At 44.8% G+C, this 21421-nt stretch overlaps 1 protein-coding gene across 1 annotated transcript; it reads left to right on the forward strand.

Annotated features, from left to right (window-relative positions):
* Positions 1–342: 342 nt before the first annotated feature.
* On the forward strand, positions 343–19619 carry RHOV (ras homolog family member V). Its single transcript, XM_083451228.1, has 3 exons — positions 343–831; positions 15345–15403; positions 16848–19619. Exons 1-3 carry the CDS (start codon positions 633–635, stop codon positions 17286–17288), a joined length of 699 nt encoding a protein of 232 aa, XP_083307354.1. The 5' UTR covers positions 343–632; the 3' UTR covers positions 17289–19619.
* Positions 19620–21421: the final 1802 nt, after the last annotated feature.

Genomic DNA, 21421 nt, shown 5'->3' on the forward strand with positions numbered 1-21421 from the left:
GTAAACAGAATCTGACCACAACAGCACTGCTTCAGACAGTGGAGGTAGAAGCCACAGTGGCAAAACTGTTTCACCTGTTTGTTTGTTTGTTTGTTTGTTTGTTTGTTTGTTTGTCTGTCTGTTGTGCGAGACGGCGCTTCACCCCACCTTACCCTCATGTGTCAGTCAGTCCAGCAGTTTGCCACAAACAGCACCTTCAGTAAGTGCTAGGAAAAGGAGGAAAGGCGGCTGGGAGTTTGGAGTTTGCTCAAGCACCTATAAGGCAGCATCAGGTTACCGGGAAAGTGGGTGGGCCCATGCAAATCACAGCTGCCCTGGGTGGCTTAAAGAATTTTTTTAAAAACCCATTACAGGTCTCGGGAGTTAAATGCAAAGTGAAAAGGTGGAGTCCTCGGCCCGGGTGCAATTCTCTTTTGCTCCAGACCCAAGACACCTGAAGGGATGCCGTCCCAGAAAATGAGATACTACCACTGCGCGTGGGAACAGAGTGACTGACCCACGTTTGGCTCTCACTTCGTCCTGCTTGGCAGTTGTGGTGGTGTTTTTAAGCCCAGAAGAACTAACTATTCAATCGCAACATTTTTTGTTTCAAAAGAGGGACGCCAAGTGTCCCCTTTCTCGCTCCTCCAGCGATGCCCCCCCAGGAGCTACTGGATTATTCGCCCACCTTGAGAAGATGCAGCACCCCCAGCAGAGGCAGCGGCTCCGAGCTGGGCATCAAGTGTGTCCTCATAGGAGACGGGGCAGTCGGCAAGACCAGCCTCATTGTCAGCTACACAACCAACGGATACCCAGACCAGTACCAGCCCACGGCGCTGGACACCTTCTCAGGTAAGCAGAGCGGAACCTGGGCAGCTCCTTCCTTCCTGATGTGTGTTGGGGTACATGTTGCCACAGTGGGGTCCATGGTGGTCTGTTGTCATTTTGGCACTCTGCGTTCTTGACTAATTGCCACGAGACCTTTCGCAGTGACAAGTGGGATACAAAGTTCATAATTAATAGATCAATGGCATGTGTGGCAATTGAGATATATTGAGATGTATATTATTGAGATATATATCGAGATACATATTATACTGTTGACTGTTTTATTAGAATAGGATGTAATTTAATATTGTTTGCAATGTAAGAAGTCTGAGTGGGGATTAAAAAAATATATACATACATATTAAGAAGCAATTAAGCAAGCATGCAAAGGATTGCTTTTTTCTCCCCCCCCCCACCCGCTGTGCCTTTAACAGTAGCATGGGAGGCAGAAATTCACCAGGTGAAGCTATCTCCAGCAGGCAGATGCAGAGACAGGGAAAACTTTGCCTACTGAATATAGAATCATAGAATCATAGAATTGGAAGAGACCACAAGGGCCATCGAGTCCAACCCCCTGCCAAGCAGGAAACAAATATCTCCTTTCAAATGGGAGTTTTGCCAGAAGAAAACGAGGGGGAGGCCTACACGTGTTCTCTGTTCCAAGCAAAGACTTTTGGATCTTCTCTTCTTGGGTGTAATTGGAGTTGTAGTGGAAGGGGCTGCAGCTGCAAACAACCAGCCTTCTGAGCCCAGTATCATATCATATCAAGCCGGTTGCAGCAATCAGATGGTGTTCATCTGTACAGGAAATAGATTGGGAAGCAATTTAACCTGATCCCTTACAAAACTTCATTGGCACCACAAGCCCAATGCATGTCTGCTCTGAGAAGTTAAGTGGCACTTCCTCCCAGAAAAGCTGCTTTCCTATAAATGCTTAGTACAGTGGCCTTCTTTGCCTGTTGCTTTAAGCCACAGTTAAACTTAGCTATGCACTGGTGCAGGCGAGGTTGGGGGAAAGGGAAGGAATTACAATGGTACCTCAGGTTAAGAACTTAATTCATTCTGGAGGTCCGTTCTTAACCTGAAACTGTTCTTAACCTGAGGTACCACTTTAGGTACCACGTGGGTGGCGCTGTGGGTTAAACCACAGAGCCTAGGTAGGGCTTGCTGATCAGAAGGTCGCCGGTTTGAATCCCCACGACGGGGTGAGCTCCCGTTGCTTGGTCCCTACTCCTGCCAACCTATTAGTTCGAAAGCACGTCAAAGTGCAAGTAGATAAATAGGTACCGCTCCGGTGGGAAGGTAAACGGCGTTTCCATGCGCTGCTCTGGTTCGCCAGAAGCAGCTTAGTCATGCTGGCCACATGACCCGGAAGCTGTACGCCGGCTCCTTTGGCCAATAAATTGACATGAGCACCGCAACCCCAGAGTCGTCCGCGACTGGACCTAATAGTCAGGGGTCCCTTTACCTTTACCACTTTAGCTAATGGGGCCTCCCGCTGCTGCCGCCCCACGATCCTGAAGCAAAGTACCCAAGGTACTATTTATGGGTTAGCGGAGTCTGTAACCTGAAGCATACGTAACCTGAAGCGTCTGTAACCCAAGGTACCACTGTACAACCACTTCATTCATCAAAGTTTGATGGGCTTGTGGTTTGTGTCTCTACAGATAAACCATGAACTGTCACCAAGGTTTGTTCATGGTTTGGGAGAGAAAAACCCGAGCCCTGGTTTGGTTGTAAAGCTAAGCCAAACCATGGCTTAGCTCCTGGTAGCAGGGCAGCAACAAAAGCTTTACCTTTAAACTATAATTAAGCTTCTGTGTGATTTAAAGTGATGTGTGAATGAGGTCATTATTTAAAGCACCAGTAGCCATATGAGTCCCACCAATATTGAATCAGTGTCAATATCTTTAAGAGGTTTTGAAAGAAAATTAAAAAGCTGTCAAATGGACACATCTTGAACCCTAAAAAAAAAAAAAAAAATACAAAGGAAACAGGTTTGGTCTTCTACCCGAAACATGGGTGGCAGCACTCTCGCTTAGCTAACTGTGGAAGACTGCTCAACTGGTTTTGGGTGTTTCTAATTGGGAGAGTAAACCTCAAGAGATTGTGTTTCCAGTTCAAGCATAGGAAAAGAGGAGAGAGCAGTTGTGACATTTGAAGCTGTGTTAGTAATTCATTTATTAGGATGAAACTCCCCATAGCACATGGGGCTGGATTGCCTTAAGCTCTGTACAGACAGGAGGTTTCCCACACTGCAGCTCATGTGATAGGGCACTGAACTGGAAATGCAGGAAGGATCATATGGAAGGTAGAAAAAGAAGTAGACATTTGGAGGGATTGTTTGCCAACTGACAGAACATGCTCTGAGTTCTGTACTTCTTAGGGAATAAGATCAGGCATGATTTCAATATGGTAACATTTCCACTGGAACAGTAAAGTGGTTAGAGTGTCAGACTAGGACCTGGGAGACCAGGCTTCAAATTCCCACCCAGCCATGAAGCTCACTGGGTAACTCTGGGCCAGACACTGTCTTTCTCAGCCCAACCTACCTCACAGGGTTGTTGTGGGGATTAAATGAGGCAGGGAAGAACCATGTACACCATCCTGAGCTCCTTGGAGAAAAAAGTGGAGATCTGAATCCTGATCTCCCAGGTCCGATGCTCTAACCATTACTCCATACCACTACTCAGTATGTTTCACAGTAAAATACCAATCATTAAACAACTTCCCTAAACAGGGCTGCCATCAGATGTCTTCTTAAACCCAGATAATTGTTTATTTCCTTGACATCTGATGGGGTGGTGTTCCACAGGGCAGGAGTGACTACTGAGAAGTCCCTCTCCTTTGTTTCCTGTAACCTCACTTCTCGCAATGAGGGAACCGCCAGAAGGCCCTTGGAGCTGGATCTCATGATATGGGTGGAGACTCTTCTTCAGATATACAGGGTCAAAGCCATAGGTGTGAGACGTGAACCTGGGGAACCACCAATGAGGGAAATCACCCCCTTTCCCTGCCAAAAGTCTCTGCCAATATAATACGGGATCAGGAAGTCCTTGAGATGCTCTGGACCCAAGTTGTTAAGGAACCAAGTTTGTTTGTTCTTCTATTTGGAAAGTCCAATTTCATCATTGTTATGCTCAACAGATGAACTTTCAAAAAATGGAATTTAATATTTATTCATTTATATATTACATTTCTTTCCTGCCATTCCTCCTAAAGGGACAGCAAATGCATCAGCGTTGAAACAGTACAAAATTAAACATCTGGGCTTATTTATTTCAAACACAACCCTCTTTCTTTCAATATTAAGAATTAATTTTAGGCTTCAAAAGGATTTTATTAGAACACTAGCTGTTGCCATGTGTGTCTCAATTATCTGGCTCCCAGCCTTTTCACCCCATTGGGGCCTGCCCTGCCCCACACTCTCTCAAGGCTCTTCAAAGGCCATTAGTTCCCCGCCTCAAGAGAGTTTCTGTCAGTCTGGATGCCTTGTAAGGAGAAGGGAGCAAAAGGCACAGCGGGTGAGAACCAGGTGTGAGGACTCTCCTAGTATTGCCTGTGAATTGCATAGGCAAAGAGATTACCTGTGGAAAGAGGAGGGAGTGTTTATTGTATCTCTAATTGGGATGGAGAATTTCAGATGCCAGGAGGCAGCTGTGTGGAATGATGGTTCCAAAGTCAAAAAGGGATTGGAACATTATTGGGTCTTAAAAGACTGTAGCAGATTTCACGTTGGAACCCTGCACAAAATGTCAACCAAACATTTTTTATGAAATAGGCCATTGCCTTTAAGGTATCAGGGCACAATGCGTTTTCCTTGCAGCCTTCCTTAACCCATGCTGCAAAGGCTGCAATCCCATGCAAGCTAACGCTAACTTGAGAGCCAGCCCTATTGAACACATTGGGATTTACTTCTGAGTAAACAGGGTGTTCTTGGACAGCGTTCTCGAAGCTACCAACATGAGTTTGACCAAACTGTGGGAGGCAGTGGAAGATAGGAGTGCCTGGCGTGCTCTGGTCCATGGGGTCACAAAGAGTCGGACACGACTAAACAACAACAAACAGGGAGAGAATGGGGGTTTAGAAAGAAATGGCTGCAATCCATTTACCTGAGAGTAAAGCCCATGGAATTTTGTTTAAGTTTTTAAATTGTACCTGAAGTCTGCTCTTCACCAAATGTCCCAGGGCAGCTTACCAACCAACCAACCAACCAACCAATCAAATAAAAATTCAAAGATAAAACCGTTGCAAATCTGAAAACGAAATCACAAAATTCTGAAGCTCTCTTTTGAAACAGTCAGAAAACGATTGCATCAATTTCTTGGTATCAATTTGGTTAGGTTCTGCCAGCCCCTTTGAAAGTTTCCCAAAAGTCTGTCTCTCTATATTTTGGAAACAGTGGTAGTATATCAGCCTGCAATAAGTAGAACACATCTTGACAGATATTTGGGGCAGCTGTGGGAGTAAAGGGTGTACATCTCAAGCATGTTTTAATTGAGCTGCTTGAAGTAGGGTAAAAGGGGTGGAGCAAGTAAAGAAACCAAACCTTAGCTAAACTAGGCCCCAGTTGGAATCTCACCTCTGCTCTAATCTCACTAGATGGCACTGTCTTTTGCTTAGCCTCCTGCCTGCATAATGAATGGGGTGACAAATCTACCTTACAGGATGGTTGCAAGGATTATGTATTTGAAAGACTTTGAACGCTTTAAAGTGCTCAGTAGAATTGAGGCTGACTTTTACCTTAGGATCTGGCTGTAAAACAGTTTCACCTTTTATTTTATTTCTTTCGTTATTTATAAAATATTTACATACAGCTTGGAATATGCAGAAATGGTGAAACTTACCAGAAGAATAAGTAATCAAGATAAAAAAATTAAAAATAAAATAATGAAAATGGTTTATTGAATATTTACAGATAAATTACAAACAGATAAAAACTTTGGCAGGGTTATTGTAACAACCCTCAGTTTTATAAGAGTATATATTTAAAGAAGATGAATAAATGAGTAAATTAATTTAATTTGGATATGCAGAAGATACTTTTTTTAAAAAAATTAAGGAACCACAGAAAGAGGGGGCGGTAAGTCAAGTTTTGAAATGTCAAAATGAATGTAAAATTAATGAAATGTATACACTTGTAAAGTATAAATAAATAGATAAAATGGGGAAAAAATTATTTACACCCAGATAGTCATTAAAAAAAAATCAGAGCGGTTTACAACAATTATACATGAAAACATACTATAGAAGTCATATAAAATATGTATTCTTAATTGCCTGCATAAGCCTCACTGAACAGAAAAGTTTTCAGCAGGCATTTAAAGTTGAACCTACCCCATACACTGCACATAGACTCCCCTAGAAAAATGAGTAGTCTAGTGCAAATAGGCTGAGAACGTCTGGAGGCGATATCTCTGTTCTTTTATTTGGGAGCATGTGTAAAGTTTAGATGGCAGGCAGACTGTGACTCAGAGAGCAAAGACACCAATTTCATATGTCAGCGGTCATTCCGCTGGTGGTCATTTAGTAGAATCATTCATCTTTTTTCAGGTTTCACCTGTTGCTTTTATTGTTGTCTTTTACTGAATTGATCTGTTATTTTCTGCACTGTCCTGAAATCTTAATATGGTTGAGGGGAGTATATAAATGTTCAGGGGCAAACCTAGTGGTTGGTTAGGTTGCCACCGCTGCGCCACCCCATCCCCCGGGGTACTGGTCAGGGGGGACGGCAGCGCAGAAATCTCGCCTCACGCCTCTCCACTTTTTGAGTTTCTGGTCCATGTTCTCACCTGGCTTCAGAGGCGCCACTACAATTCCTGGCCAAGGGTGCAAAGGAGCCTCACTTCTTCAGCTGAGAAGCAGTTTCCTTACACTGGCAACTTTGTGGGGGCTGGGTATTTACTGGTAATATTGTGAAGGCTGTGACGGCTTTGCTCCACACCCAATTCGACACAGCTGATCGCTAACCTTTGGGAGACCAGGCAAGGCCTTATCCTGATTAGGGGCTATTGTATATGACTATCTTCCTGATCTTCAAATTTATTTGCAAGATATGGCAACAACAGCTTAATTGCTCTTTCTGCCCTGTGCCTCCTTGTTCCCGGTGCTCACAGAACAGGCTTTGCAATCTTCTTTCTGAAATGTGTTTGTTTGTTTTTGACACTCCTCCAAGGACTCAAGGCAGGATACAATGCACCCTTATCTCGTGTTCTTCTTCACACAATAGCAGCCCGAGAGATAGTGACTTATCTAAAGATAGCCAATGAGTTTTCATAGGTAAGCACTTATTTGATCCCTGGTTCCCATGCCCACGCTATGTCCACACTATGCTAGGGTGGCCATCTGCCCTGCTTTACAGAGGAATGGTCCTCTGTTGAAAGTTGCCCGTCGTTTCAAGGGCTGCCCAGTCCAAATCTGGTTTAAAGACTAAAAAAGCCCATCAGAAAGTACAACTGGGGTCTTGGAGGTGCCCTTCAACACTGAAAGCAGCTGGGCAGCAGACATGCAGGTCCTGGTCTTCCATGGCGAGATGTGTTGTATTCATATTTAAATAATAGTAATTAATTTTAAATCTGTAGTATATGCACAGGTTATGTGAATCGTTTTTTGTTGTTGCATTTCTTCTTTTTGGTGAGGCATAAGTGGCCCCCACCACAAGTGACTATTCACTGCACCTTCGAGGGGCTGCCTCAAATTAGGGTCCATAAGGACATTGTCATGAGTTCTGCCTTCCAGGCCAAGCTACAATACATGGCTAAACTTAAATTATCATCTTATGAGCAAGAAAAGGTCTGAGCCACATGGTCAAATCTTATCAGCTATACACCTGAATAAGTTGTCTAAAAAAACAACCTCACTGGAGTTTCCCTCCACAAGCTTCTCAATAGATTTGTCCTTTTTTTAAAATGCACTGTCCACTGACCTTCTGTCAGGGTTAGGCTTTTCTTATGGAAATAATCACGTTTTCCCAGAACCCAAATTATAATGTTTGGAGGCTGTCTGCAGGCAGCACATCTTTGTTGTGTGAACCACACACACACACACAAACACACACATGTAGGCTTGCAACAAGGCTAACACTCATGGGAAGTGCCTGCCTTTAAAATACAGTGGTACCTCTGGTTACGAATGCTTCGGGTTACGAACTCCACGAACCCGGAAGTAGTTGCTCCTGGTTGCAAACTTTGCCCCAGGATGCGAGCGGAAGTCGCGCACCGGCAGCAGTGGGAGACCCCATTAGTGAAAACTCATCTCAGGATAAGAATGGTTGCAACTTAAGAACGGACCTCCAGAATGAATTAAGTTCGTAACCAGAGGTACCACTGTAACAGATCATGAGTAGTAAGTGCCATTACCTTCTCCCTGGGAAGTGACCAGAGAGAAGATAATGGCATTCGACAAAGTAAATTTATGTATATATTGTTACTATCCACAGCCCCTCCACCTAATAAGGATTCAGGTTCAATTTGTGGCCCTCGTCCAGCCCATCACTGACTCTACACACTGGCCGGCCTGGCTTCCCTGATTCAGATGCAAGTGAAATACAGAGTGGGTGTCATCTGCATATTGATGAAGCCACACTCCAAACCCCCAGCACCACCCAGCAGTTTCATGGAAGCATTTAATAAGACAAGATGGGGACGTGGGTGGCACTGAGGTCTAAACCACTGAGCCTCTTGGGCTTGCCAATCAGAAGGTCAGCGGCTTGAATCCTTGTGATGGGGTGTGCTCCCATTGCTCTGTCCCAGCTCCTGACAGCCTAGTAGTTCAAAAGCATACCAGTCCAAGTAGATAAATAGGTACCACTGCGATGGGAAGGTAAATGGCATTTCTGTGAGCTCTGACTTCCGTCAAAGTGTTCTGTAGTGCCAGAAGCGGTTTACTCATGTTGGCCACATGACCTAGAAAGCTGTCTGTGGACAAACACCGGCTCACTCGGCCTGAAAACGGAAATGAGCACAGCACTCCATAGTCAAATTTGACTGGACTTAACCATCCAGGCCTAAAAGAAGGCTGATCGCCGAAGAATTGATGCTTTTGAATTATGGTGCTGGAGGAGACTCTTGATAGTCCCATGGACTGCAAGAAGATCAAACGCATCCATTCTGAAGGAAATCAGCCCTGAGTGCTCACTGGAAGGACAGATCGTGAAGCTGAGGCTCCAATACTTTGGCCACCTCATGAGAAGAGAAGACTCCCTGGAAAAGACCCTGATGTTGGGAAAGATGGAGGGCACAAGGAGAAGGGGACAACAGAGGACGAGATGGTTGGACAGTGTCCTCGAAGCTACAAACATGAGTCTGACCAAACTGCGGGAGGCAGTGGAAGACAGGAGTGCCGGGCGTGCTCTGGTTCATGGGGTCACGAAGAGTCGGACACGACTAAACAACTAAACAACAACAAAAAAACCATCCAGGTGTCCTTTACCAGTGTGGTGTAGCGGTTGAGAGCAGTGGACTCGTAATCTGGTGAACTGGGTTCGTGTCCCTGCTCCTCCACATGCAGCTGCTGGGTGACCTTGGGCCAGCCACACTTCTCTGAAGTCTCTCAGCCCCACTCACCTCACAGAGTGTTTGTTGTGGGGGAGGAAGGGAAAGGAGATTGTTAGCTGCTTTGAGACTCCTTAGGGTAGTGATAAAGCGGGATATCAAATCCAAACTCCTCCTCCTCCTCCTCTTCTTCAATACAAGATGAATCCCCACAGTGCACCACAGCATAAATGCTATGAGGCTAAGCAGAAAATCTCCAATGCTATTCTCTGGTAATGGTCCTATTGATAGAAACAGCGCCACCGTAACACAGTGCCCCCATTTCCTACGCCAGGAAGATACTATGGTCAGTGGTATGAAACATAGCCAAGACGCCCAACAGACTCAACTGGGTACCATTCTGTCTGTCACTCTCCCAAATATAATCAACCAGGGTGACTAAGGCTGTTTCAATGCTATATTCAAATCTGAAGCCAAGCTGAAATGGGTGCAGATAATCTGCTGTATCCAGGGATAGCAGCCACCACACAATCACCCTGCCCAGGAAGTGATTATTGCAACTGGGTGGTAGTTATCTAAACTTCAGGTTCTGGGGATACCATCATCAGGAGGGGATGCACCACTGTATCCTTCAATGCAGTGGGCATCTTCTCCATAAGTGAGAGATTAAGTGCTCCCTATAGACATCTAGTCAATCCATCTCTGCTTAAAAGGCATGATGGGCTATGGCCAAGAGAGAATGCAAAGGGCCTGATCCCTTCCAGGGTCCTGTCCCTCCTCAGGCAGCATTGATCTCACAAGCTTCAAGCAGACAGTGCTCTAAGCACCTTCACAGGACTTGCATTAATTGTGGCAGCAAGTGAAATATAATAATAATAATAATAATAATAATAATAATAATAATAATAATAATAATTTATTTATATCCCGCCCTCCCCAGCCGAAGCCAGGCTCAGAGCGAATAACAACATTAAAATGATACAACATTCTAAAATAATTTCATTATGTGGATACGAGCAATTTTGCTGATTGCCGTCAAAGGCTGCTTTGCTATGGTTATCTGCTTTCTCTTCAGGGCTGGATTTCAACAGCCCATTCACCACTTGGAAAAGCAACACTGGGCAGTCCACTGAGAAGGCATACAGTGTACAAAGACAGCCCCATGGTTATCATGTCCTGAGGCAGAGCAGAAAATTGGCCCTAATACAGATCTTGGTCCATGTCACAAACAACCTAGAGAGAACCTCTGCTAACTTCAGACGCAGGGAGGCTGCGTCAAGAAGTGGGGTGGGTGCTACATCACCAACACCCCAGGCTGCTCTGTAGCTCAGCCCCTCTGGTGCAGATTCTCATATCCAGTTCCCAGACAGGCTTCCTGGTGAGAAATTAGTTTCCCATGCATACAGGTTGAGATCTGAGCTACCGATAACCTGTCATTTCAAGTTAGTTCGTCACTCGGGGTCAGAAATATGCATAAATATTGACCTTCAACCACCAAACTATCCTGTTTAGCCTGCTTCCCCATTATGCTGAAATTCTTCCATTGCGTATAGGAGGGGCCAATGCAAGGTTTAAACTTAGAGAGTCCTACAAAATTGTAGTGATGGGGGAGTAAAGAAGCAAACTTCCTCATACCGAGGTGCTGTGCATTATACGCTTGGCCAAATGCATTTGGATGCCCTGAAATGGGAGTCACAGTTCTGCACCTTTTCACACTGCCACCACGTACCCTTCTCTCTGTTGCCATAATTCACGAATGAACCCCGTGTTCCTCCCCTCTCTCCCAACTTCTTTCTCTTTCCTCTTTCCTGATTCTTTTCCAGTTGGGCTTCACCCTGGTAAGGAGAGGAAGATAAGCACAGGTAGTTACTAAAGAAATGTGTGTGATTTTCCTCCTTTAGCAAAATGGAGGGCAGTAATAGCTGAAGGACTGTCCTGAAACCACCTAGTCCAGGGTTTATCTGACTGGGGCTGGTAGGAGTTGGATCCTAATAACATCTGGAAGCCACAGATTCCCCCAAACCTGATGTACAGGGTAGGCTGCAAAGTGACAGAAGCAATAAAGCCTCAGGGAACTTACAGTCTGTATCCTATTGGTTCACAGTTCTCACATGAATTTCTGATAAAGTATTTGGGGCAGTATACAACTACCACATCCTGTTGGTGCCTTTATTTCCTCTTATTCAACAGGACACCCCCCCTACACACGTCCTGCATCCTCCCTCAAACACTGCTCATGCCAGTTATTTATTTCCCAGTTAACCCCCACCCATGGGATTGGTAAATACTTAGAAATGAAACACCAAGAGGGAAATGCTCAGCATCTTGAAGATCAAAGTAGAATCTTTTGATCAGGAACAGGTTTCTCTTCTTTCTCTGTAGTTACGATATGTTAATGGGGCTCCCAGCCATAAGGAAGTGATGTACGGTATTTCACACCAGCTCTTCTGATGGCTGAAGAGGCACTCTAGGACCTTGAGCTATCCCTGCCTCTCTCTTTTTTAACCTGTTTTTGCGCTTGTTCAGAGCCATTTTTAAACCCCCTTCTCACCCAACACAGTGGCAGGCAAAGATGTTCATTGCGCTCCAAACATTGAACCCTAAAATTCAATAAGGAAACTTCTATTTTCACCCGGTCACATGATAAAGATGCAACCATGTGTGGGGATATTCAGGGTTGGCCCAATAGGTTTCACTGTGTGAAGGCCTTGCTTAGACCCAGATATGTTCCATCTGGCACATGGCCCCTTAGAAAGAAATAGGAGACCAGCTCCTGAAGGTGAGGCCTAGCTGGAAGGGTTTGTTGCTACCCTTTGCAGAATCCTAGGCCTCATCAAGAAAGACATTGCACGTTCCTTTGTAATTCATGAAAATCATATATTCATATATATATATATATATATATATATATATATGCTTAATTTACCATTAACTCTGTCAGTAATGTGTTCATACATAAACAGCAAGGGGCAAGACAACCACCAGCGTAGTCCTGACTGGGGAATCTGATGCCCTCCTAACATTGTTGGACTTCAACTCCCAATACCCCTGACCATTCCAGTGACCCTGCTTTTGTATCTGTTTTGCCACATTGAGCCAACCAAAGTGTTTTGGCTTTCCCTGTGTCTCACTTGCTACCTTTAACACCTTGGCTGCACTTCAAGGAATATCCAAGCCCAGCCCAGTTGACAGCTTGGAGGCCTTCAGCCCCTAGGAGCCTGCCTGGCCGCTGAGGCAGCATGTAATGAAATTACTGCAGTGAAAACTGATGGCTCCTTTCTAATTGTCCCATGCCTAAGAGGAGTTTGTACTCCATTTTTCTTTAATCAAAATCCCCTAACCTACTTATTTAATATTTAAACTACTGTGGGATCTTCAACAGTAACTTTGAATGTATCTTACTGCCTTTCCGTGGTGCAGGATTTTCCACAAATACAGTGGTACCTCGGGTTAAGATCTTAATTCGTTCCGGAGGTCCATTCTTAACCCGAAACTGTTCTTAACCTGAGGTACCACTTTAGCTAATGGGGCCTCCCGCTGCTGCACAATTTCTGTTCTCATCCTCAAGCAATATTCTTAACCTGAGGTACTATTTCTGGGTTAGCGGAGTCTGTAACCTGAAGCGTCTGTAACCTGAGGAACCACTGTAATGCACTGTGACTGTGCTGTTTTGTTCTCTTGTCTCCGTTTCAGTACATTTCTGTTTTTCTGCAGTCCCAAAATGCTCCTTGATTACGTAGTCCCAAAACGCCTGTTTGTTTATCCTTTGATGCATTTGCAGGTCTCTCCTCAAACTTGTGCTTCTGAGAATGGAGATCTCACATTTTCTAAGTGCTCAATGTGCAATATTTTGTAGCTGGAAAAATTAGTGGTTCCCCCCTCCTCCATTCATGGGGACGGCTATTGCAGAGGTAGCCAAAGTGTCAGGGGGGGGTGTCCTCTGGGTACAACCTCCCTCCCCCTCAACACATAAAGTTTTATTTATTTTTAAATTGGACATTTCACCACACTCCCTCTTTCCTGTGTGGGAGTGCACATCTCACCATGGAAAAAGGGAAAGAAAAGGCACCATCTAGTTGCTCCATTGTCATTGAGATTCGGGGTGGGGTGGGGAAGGAGCTGAGACACAGGCGAAAATGTGATCAGGGCACCCTTTGCCCCACTGCACTGAAAGGCCCCAAGGAAGGGAGAGTTATTTTGCTCAGTAGATCAATGTAAATTCCGAAGCAGGGTTGTTTGTGGTCACCTGCTAATGGCATAAAGCCTGAGAAAAGTTTAACCCTGTCTCTCTACAAAATAAAGAACCCATACACACCCCAGCTGAGGAAAGGACACAGTGGCAATATCACTAGTTGGTGCTAAGTATGGGCTATTGTTGCCTTTAGCACAGGATGTCTGCTTCTCTTGATTACACACTCCTGCTAATTATGCATTTTGTCTTGGGTTGTTGTTTTTCTTTATTACCCTGTCTCTACATTCTCTATAAGCTACCCCCAATATCTATTAATGTTCCAGAGCTTGTGTTGCTCACAGCTTCACTTTGTAACAGTTAGTTTAATGCAGCTCAAGGTAGATGAAACTTAAAAAAAAACATTCCGCCATGGTATATTTCCCTTCATCAGTCATTCCATTTGCATATTGTCATACACACTCCCTTACATGGTCTCATCTGTGTTGTTCTTTGTCTCGTGAAGAGAAGCTACAAAACTGTGGCATACTTCCAGTGGGGGCTGGCTCCCATTGGGACTGGTGGGGTGGAAGGCAGAGAGGACAACAGTAAATGGAGTCAAAGCCAATGACAGGCAGAGCCAACTACTTATCCTAGAAGCATAAAATTGCAGAGTTGGAAGGGCTCCTGAGGGTCATCCAGTCCAACTGCTATGAAACCTATACCAGGGTGGGCAGAGAGCTCTCCTTCACTGAAAGTCTTCAAACAGAGGCTAGACCGAGATGCTCCCTAGCTCTGCATTTCTGCATTAACCAGAGAACTGGACAATACAGTAGTACCTCAGGTTAAGTACTTAATTCTTTCCAGAGGCCTGTACTTAACCTGAAACTGTTCTTAACCTGAAACACCACTTTAGTTAATGGGGCCTCCTGATGCTGCTGCTGCTGCCTTGCCGCCGGAGCACGATTTCTGTTCCCATCCTGACGCAAAGTTCTTAACCTGAAGCACTATTTCTGGGTTAGCAGAGTCTGCAACCTGAAGCGTATGAATCCTGAAGCATATGTAACTTGAGGTACCACTGTATTATATACAAGGGCCCCTTCTGCGTTATTCTGCAGTGTTTCCATTTGAAAATAGATGTAGGCGGTCCTGGCTATGGAGGGTGTATCTGCATCTGTGCAATGACGTAGTTATACCAAGATAACAATCACCACTTCCTCCTTTCTTTATCTGGGGCATGTGCAGGGAGGAAAAGGCATGGATAACCAAATCAAGGGCAAGGTTTTCAAATGCGCATCAAGTAACTACATCCACCCATCCTTGTGGATGATCTAGTATAAACCTAGGTTGAAAACATCATGTTGAGTTCAGACATGAATGATTCCAAAACTTTGTGTTTGTGCTTCAAATGGGATAGTGTATACGCAGCCTAAGTCACTGGGATCTGTGCACTAGTGGAAGAAAACTGGCCTGCTGCAAAGGGATTGCACGAAACCTGCAAGGGAGAGGCCTTTGTATTGAAATCCAAACTTGCTAGGTTGGTTTGTTGTTTTTTAAAACCATACTGCAATTATGGAACAGTGTTGTTGCAAACATTGCACAAATAATTCACCACCAGTACAGTTTCGCTGTTGACAGTAAACTACACTGGCTATTTATGGCTGGTTCCATCCCTTCATTAGTGTGGCAGCAAAAGAAGGGAGTAGCTGGACATATGGAGGAACGTTTGCTTTTCAAATGGCTGCTTTTTGACACTGTGCAGCTCCTCACATTCAAAGAGCTCCTAGGTATATAAAATGGGGAACATGTTAGTAGATGGGTATGAAATATATCCAGCACTTACCCACTCCCAACCTTCTCTCTCTTTCTGTTTGCAGTGCAGGTCCTGGTAGATGGGGCACCACTTCGTATCCAGCTGTGGGACACTGCAGGACAGGTGAGACTCATAAGTTAAAGGAGAATACGGGTTTGAGTTCTGATGGGGTGCCAATAATGTCAGGAAGAAGGTGGTGAAAATCTGGGTCAAAGTGAAATTATGAGTGGCATTAATAATTGCTCTTCTACAGCACATTTCAAGTTCTAAAGATGTTTCAGATACATCACCCCTGTAATCCTTACTACAGACTTACTAGGCCAATCTTAGGAAAAAGCCCTGCTGGATCTCGCCATTTAGTCCAGCATCCGCTTCTCACAGTGGCCAACCAGAGGCCTGTCGGAAGCCTACAAGCATGACCTAAACACAACCAAACTCTTCTTACTTGTGATTCGCCGGAACTGGTATTCAGAGACATACTGCCTCAGACAGTGAAACACAGCTAGGATCCCTGTACCACAGCTGAGGGTATGCAGTATTGTCACCTGATGAGTTTGTGTTTGAGGTAACATTAGAACTGAGGGCTCCAGGAATTGAAATCTACTGAAGCCTCCACAGCCAGGGTACTGAAAAATGTGGGGTACCTCTGTATAGAAGTGCAGCCCTTGCTAGAGAAGCTTCCCAAGCGTTAATTGGAACAACTGGCTTTTTTTGCTTGGCTGAGATCCCTCTTTGTAGTGGACCTTAAAGTCTCTCCCTTTTACAGTCATACCTCGTGTTAAATGTGCTTCAGGTTGAGCGTTTTCAAGTTACGCTCCACGGCGACCAAGAAGTAACGGAGCATGTTACTTCTGAGTTTTGCCGCTTGCGCATGCACAGACGCTCAGAATGACGTCACGCGCATGCATGGAAGTGGCGAAACGCGGAACGCGCAGTCGCATGTTACATTTTACTCAGGATGCGAACAGGGCTCCGGAACGGATCCTGCTCTGTCCAGGGGTACCACTATGCATGAGCCAAAGTGAGCTTCCTCTAGTTATGAGAGTGGGTGAGCTACCAAGTTGTCTTTGTTTCCCTTTGGTTACACTTGGAAAGCTCAAGCTGTTTTCTTTCTTGGCTTCAGAAGGTTTGCTGGGACAAAGGATGAAAATGTATGCTTTAGAGCAGGGGTCAGCAAGATTTATCTTGCCTGGGTTGGATCGGTCTCGCGGAGACCCCTCCATGGGCTGGATTGCATGCGCCCACAATTTTTGACATCTGTGCATGCGAAGATGCGATTTTCGGCATATGCGTCTGCGCAGATGCAATTTCCAGCACCATGGAAGCAAGTCCCTGTGCCGGTTTAGAGCAGCGCGCAAGCAGGTAACTCAGTTCAGGGGCCAGTCAAATGACCTCCGCAGGCCACTTCCAGCCCATGGGCCTTAGGTTGCTGACCCCTGCTTTAGAGCTTTGTGGAAAACACAGCATTACTACATTTTATGAGAACCCTCTAGCCTATCAGCCACAGCTAGTTTCTGCCGGTATGCATCGCAAACCAGATTCAACATCTCCTATTTTTCCTCTGCAGGAAGACTTTGATTGCCTCCGTTCACTCTGTTACCCTGACACAGATGTCTTCCTGGTCTGCTTCAGTGTTGTAAATCCCACATCCTTCCAGAACGTTATGGAGAAATGGATCCCTGAAATACGGACACACAATCCCCAGACTCCCGTGGTGCTGGTGGGAACACAGTCAGATCTGCGGGATGACGTCAATGTGTTGATCAATCTGGACCACTATCATGCCGGGCCTGTGCCAAGAACTCAGGCCGAGGGCCTGGCTGAGAAAATCCGGGCTCAGACTTACATCGAGTGCTCTGCTCTGACTCAAAAGAACCTGAAGGAGGTTTTTGACACAGCCATCATCAGCGCAGTTGAGCACAAGGCCCAACAGGAAAAGAAAATGACAGCCAAGGGAATAAAAACTCTCTCCAAGTGCCGGTGGAAGAAGTTCTTCTGTTTTGTCTGAAGCTGGTTTGGGAAGGAAGAGGCCTAGAAGTCGGGATTGGACTTTGCACTTTCTGCCACAGAGGGCAAAGTGGCTAACTGAATGAAAAAGTGGCTCCAACAAGGAGAGTGTTGTGAGCCAAGGGGACCTGGAGCCCCAGGATTTGCTGGGTTGGGATAGAACTTTCCTGGAAGACAGGAAGTGGACTTGTGTAGTAGTGCCAGGATACCAAATGGCTCATGCAAACGCAATAGAACTGGGGTGGTTTGAAGCTTCTTGTACTGAGTTCAGTATTAAAGAATAGCCAAGCCTGTCATTTTAGGTGCCCAGACAGCACGGGCAGTTTCCAGAACCTCCTCACAGCATCTTATTTAAACCCAGGAGAAGCCAATGCAGTGGGGTGGTGCCAGGCCCCCGACAATGGCATTGCTGCTTATTGGGGCAAGGGCAGAGCTGCAGGGCCAGACTGACAGGAGCACCGGTGTGCCCTCACAGCCTTGTCCTTCCCACAGCCCTGCCCCATAATTTGAAGTGGTCCCTTTTTCAGCCAAGCAGCAGCACTCCACCTCATGGGATTAAACCTGAGATATATTCTTGAGGCTGATATCTCCTTTTCAAGGCACAGGCAAGGCTAGAGGGATTTCTCCTGGGAGACAACAATGTCAAATATCATGGCCTACTCAAGGAAAAAGTATCTTTTATACTTTGCTTTCAGTCCTGCTTCAGGAAGCGGAATAAGTCCTCCAGACAGCAGGGTCTTTGAATGAAGGAGTATCAGTTGTGTGGCACACCCTTAAAAGGACAAAGCATTTTCTAGCGAAATGCCTCGGAATGATCCCTATGCTTCCACAATGCTATTCCAATACAGTATATCATTTTGGACATCATGTATTTAAGGTTTTCGGTAGGGTAGGGAACCTTCCGGCATCTAAATGTGAATATTTCTCTCTTAAGAAGGACCAAGTGCATTTGAAAGAACTGTAAAAAAATTTCACTGTTGTGTGAAACAAATATTGTAAAAGTGAGAAGATAAAATAGGAGGGAAATGACAATATAGGAGAAGCATGTGACAAGAAGGGCAGAGAGATGGTAGGAATGAAGGAGAAGAGAGCGAGACAGAGACAGACAGAGATACAGAGGGAGTTTAAGGAAGGTGAAAGGGAGGCATAAAGGAGCATTTCCCAGTGTAGTGCCCTCCAGATGTTTGAACTTCCAGGTCCCATGAGCACAGCTGGCTGAGGCTGGTGGAAGTTGTACCAGGCTGGCATAGAGAAACCAAGAGACAGGAGAGTATGTCGCCATGGGGTTTAGATAATGTTGGCAGAGGGTTGTGTTTTTTTGCACTAAGAAACCCTTCAGTGACCTCACCTCTTGATGGTTAGTCATACCTCAGATTCAAATGAAGGAAGATGCAATAGGGAATTGTCATGGAAATAAGATCTTTGATGTGCTGTACTAAAAGCAAGGAGAGAGACTGCTGTTCTTCCTGTATCAGGAAAGAACTGGCTTTGCGACCTATGGGTGGAGCGTGAGAGCCAGAAATTCTGGCAGCCCTGGAGTAGGAGAGATCCCACCTCTGGATAAGGATCCGAATGCAAGCCTGGACCTTTGTATAAGAGGTGAGAGTGCCTGCAAATTGTTCAGCACAGAAAAAGAAGTGGCACTGTGTCACTAAATACACAAGTATTTTGGAATTCACCAGTTTCTTAAATGCCAGGCTTCGGAAAGTGTGAATGAGAAGCGGGAACCTGAGTGGCTTTGCTTATTCAATTGATGTCTCCACAGGCAGAAAACAGCATCTAGATCAGGGATTGATCATCACATGCGGTAATCATGCGTATTTCCTTTTTGCTATGCATGGATACACTGGGAAGCTCAGCCATGACTTTCCAGCATTTGTACACCTTGTGTGATGATCAGCGCACAGTTTGCATGTTGGAAATGTGCTGTGTTTGAAGCAGGTCTTGATCATTGCTATTCTAGAGTTGCACGGCACACTTTTGCTGCACAAGTGGAAAACGTTGCATGTTGGGTCTTTATGCATTTCCATTGTACACGGGGGGAGGTCCTGGAATGAGGTTGGACATCATGGCAGCCCTGTGTTGAGGACTGAATCTTAAAGGCAGTGCCAACACCAGGAGTTCAAAGGAACTAAGCATGCTTCCCTTTCCCTGCAGTACTAGGGAAGGATGCATGGGTGTTGTCAGTTCGTGTTTGTAGCATTGGAGGGATTCCAAGGAGTTCTTCCTGGGAAAGAAAGGATTCTCAATCCTGTTCCCATTGCCCTAGGGGACTGTGTATCATACACCTTTTGTTTTGTTTCCAAATAAAGATGTTTTGTTTAAGTATGAATGCGGTTCTGCGAATTATTTGCATTGGTGGGAAATACCTTCACAGATTAAATGGAAACGAATTCAAGGTAGCGAAAGCCTGGTACGATGAATAAGAGTCACAGAACATTTTCTTCCCACAGAAGTAGCAAGACACAAGTTGCAAAATGTCAGGTAAATTTTGGCAATCCAAATTAAGCTGGGCAAATTGGACTCCTCAGCCTTAATCACACATGTGTGGTTGAATTACTGAAGACCTCATTCTATATAGGTTGCTAAATAAATAAGCCACAAAATATCCCTCAAAAAGCAACATAAACTGTTGGGAGCAGTACAGACATAATTAATTAATACAGATAATACAGGTGCCATCATACACAAAGTAGGCCATTGGGTGGAATTCAGTGTCGTGTTGTTGTAATAGTTCCATCTGTGCAACCAGTTCGGTTTTCTGCATTATTTCTTTTGGCAATAGGAAAGAGTATCTGTGCTGTAAGGCCATTACTTTGATAAAATCATTATTTCACAGCAAGCTACTTGGACGCCAGCAAAATAGACATAGACTAAGCACTTTGATCCTGCTGTAACCAACCGTCACTTGACCTGGCCAAGTTGCAGCATGCCCTGCTGCTTGGGCGGCAGCCAGCGGGGAGAGTTTCTGTTTTTGGTGTATTTAATTCTAAAGGAAATCCACAGTGACACAGATTTTAGAGTTGCTGTGTCAGCTGCTACTGCTGCTTTCCAGACTAGCTGATGAGAAGCAATTTGATGGAAACCTATCTGACTGGGAGTGATAGCAAACTGTCAAAGAACCTTTAGAGTAATTCACTGCAAAAAAAACCAGACATTATCTTTTGGGAGTACAGCAAGCCTAAGAAAACACTTGAGGTAGGGGATCTAGTTGGTAAGAAGCATTTTTATGGTGTTCCATATAAGAGTAAACTGATACCTTCCTCAGTTCCCCTGTGCTGAACCAAACTTGATGGTAGACCCAATTATAAAAGCCTTTAGGCCACAGAAAGGTTCTATATTTTTAACAATATGGCATTCTTATGTACAAAATCTCTTAAATCTTTATTGCATTCATCTCGCAGAGTTAATATTACTAATTCAAAAAACTCTCTTAAAGTGCCAAATCTCTTACTATTTTTATTACAGACATAAAAGCTGTAATTTACAAAGCACACTTCAAAGCATTTCACATTTCTTTATCTCTATAATCCTTAACAAACTAGGTCAGAATAATTAATTGTCTCCATATTGCAGATGGGAGTGTGGAAACTGAGCAAACAATAATGGCTTGTTAAAAAAGACTTGAATCTATAGATTTCTCGTTATGGCAGCCACTCGTCAGCAATACCTCCAGAGAGATCCAGTTTTATGTGTGCGTTTTAAGCTGATTTTCTGCCTGCAGCATAAAGCCACCCATCCATTGACTCTTCTTCAAATCATGCTAAACCATGCGATGCAGCTGAACCATGGTGCAGAAGGCACAGAGTAAGGGCCAGTTTCAGTCTGGGCACACTCTTTCCAGATTATACCAGATACTGGCTGCATTCTTTCCACAGCTTTATAGTTAGCAGACGACAGCAGAAACTATGCAACTTAGCTCACTTGAAACCCCTTCTCTTGGCTCCATAAAAAGAGCAGTCTTTATGCTATGAATTTTTTGCTGAAAATCTCCCACCAATGTGAGACCCATGTGAATGGCAGCGTCCTGCAGCTGACTGCTAAGTAATATTCCTCATAAATCCCAGCTGATAGCAAACCTAATTTATTCAGGGATGGCAATCTGCAGGGCTATTCACAGGAGGGTATCGGTTT

Source organism: Podarcis tiliguerta (genome assembly GCF_965153285.1).
Source record: "Podarcis tiliguerta genome assembly, chromosome: 1".
Taxonomy (NCBI): domain Eukaryota; kingdom Metazoa; phylum Chordata; class Lepidosauria; order Squamata; family Lacertidae; genus Podarcis; species Podarcis tiliguerta.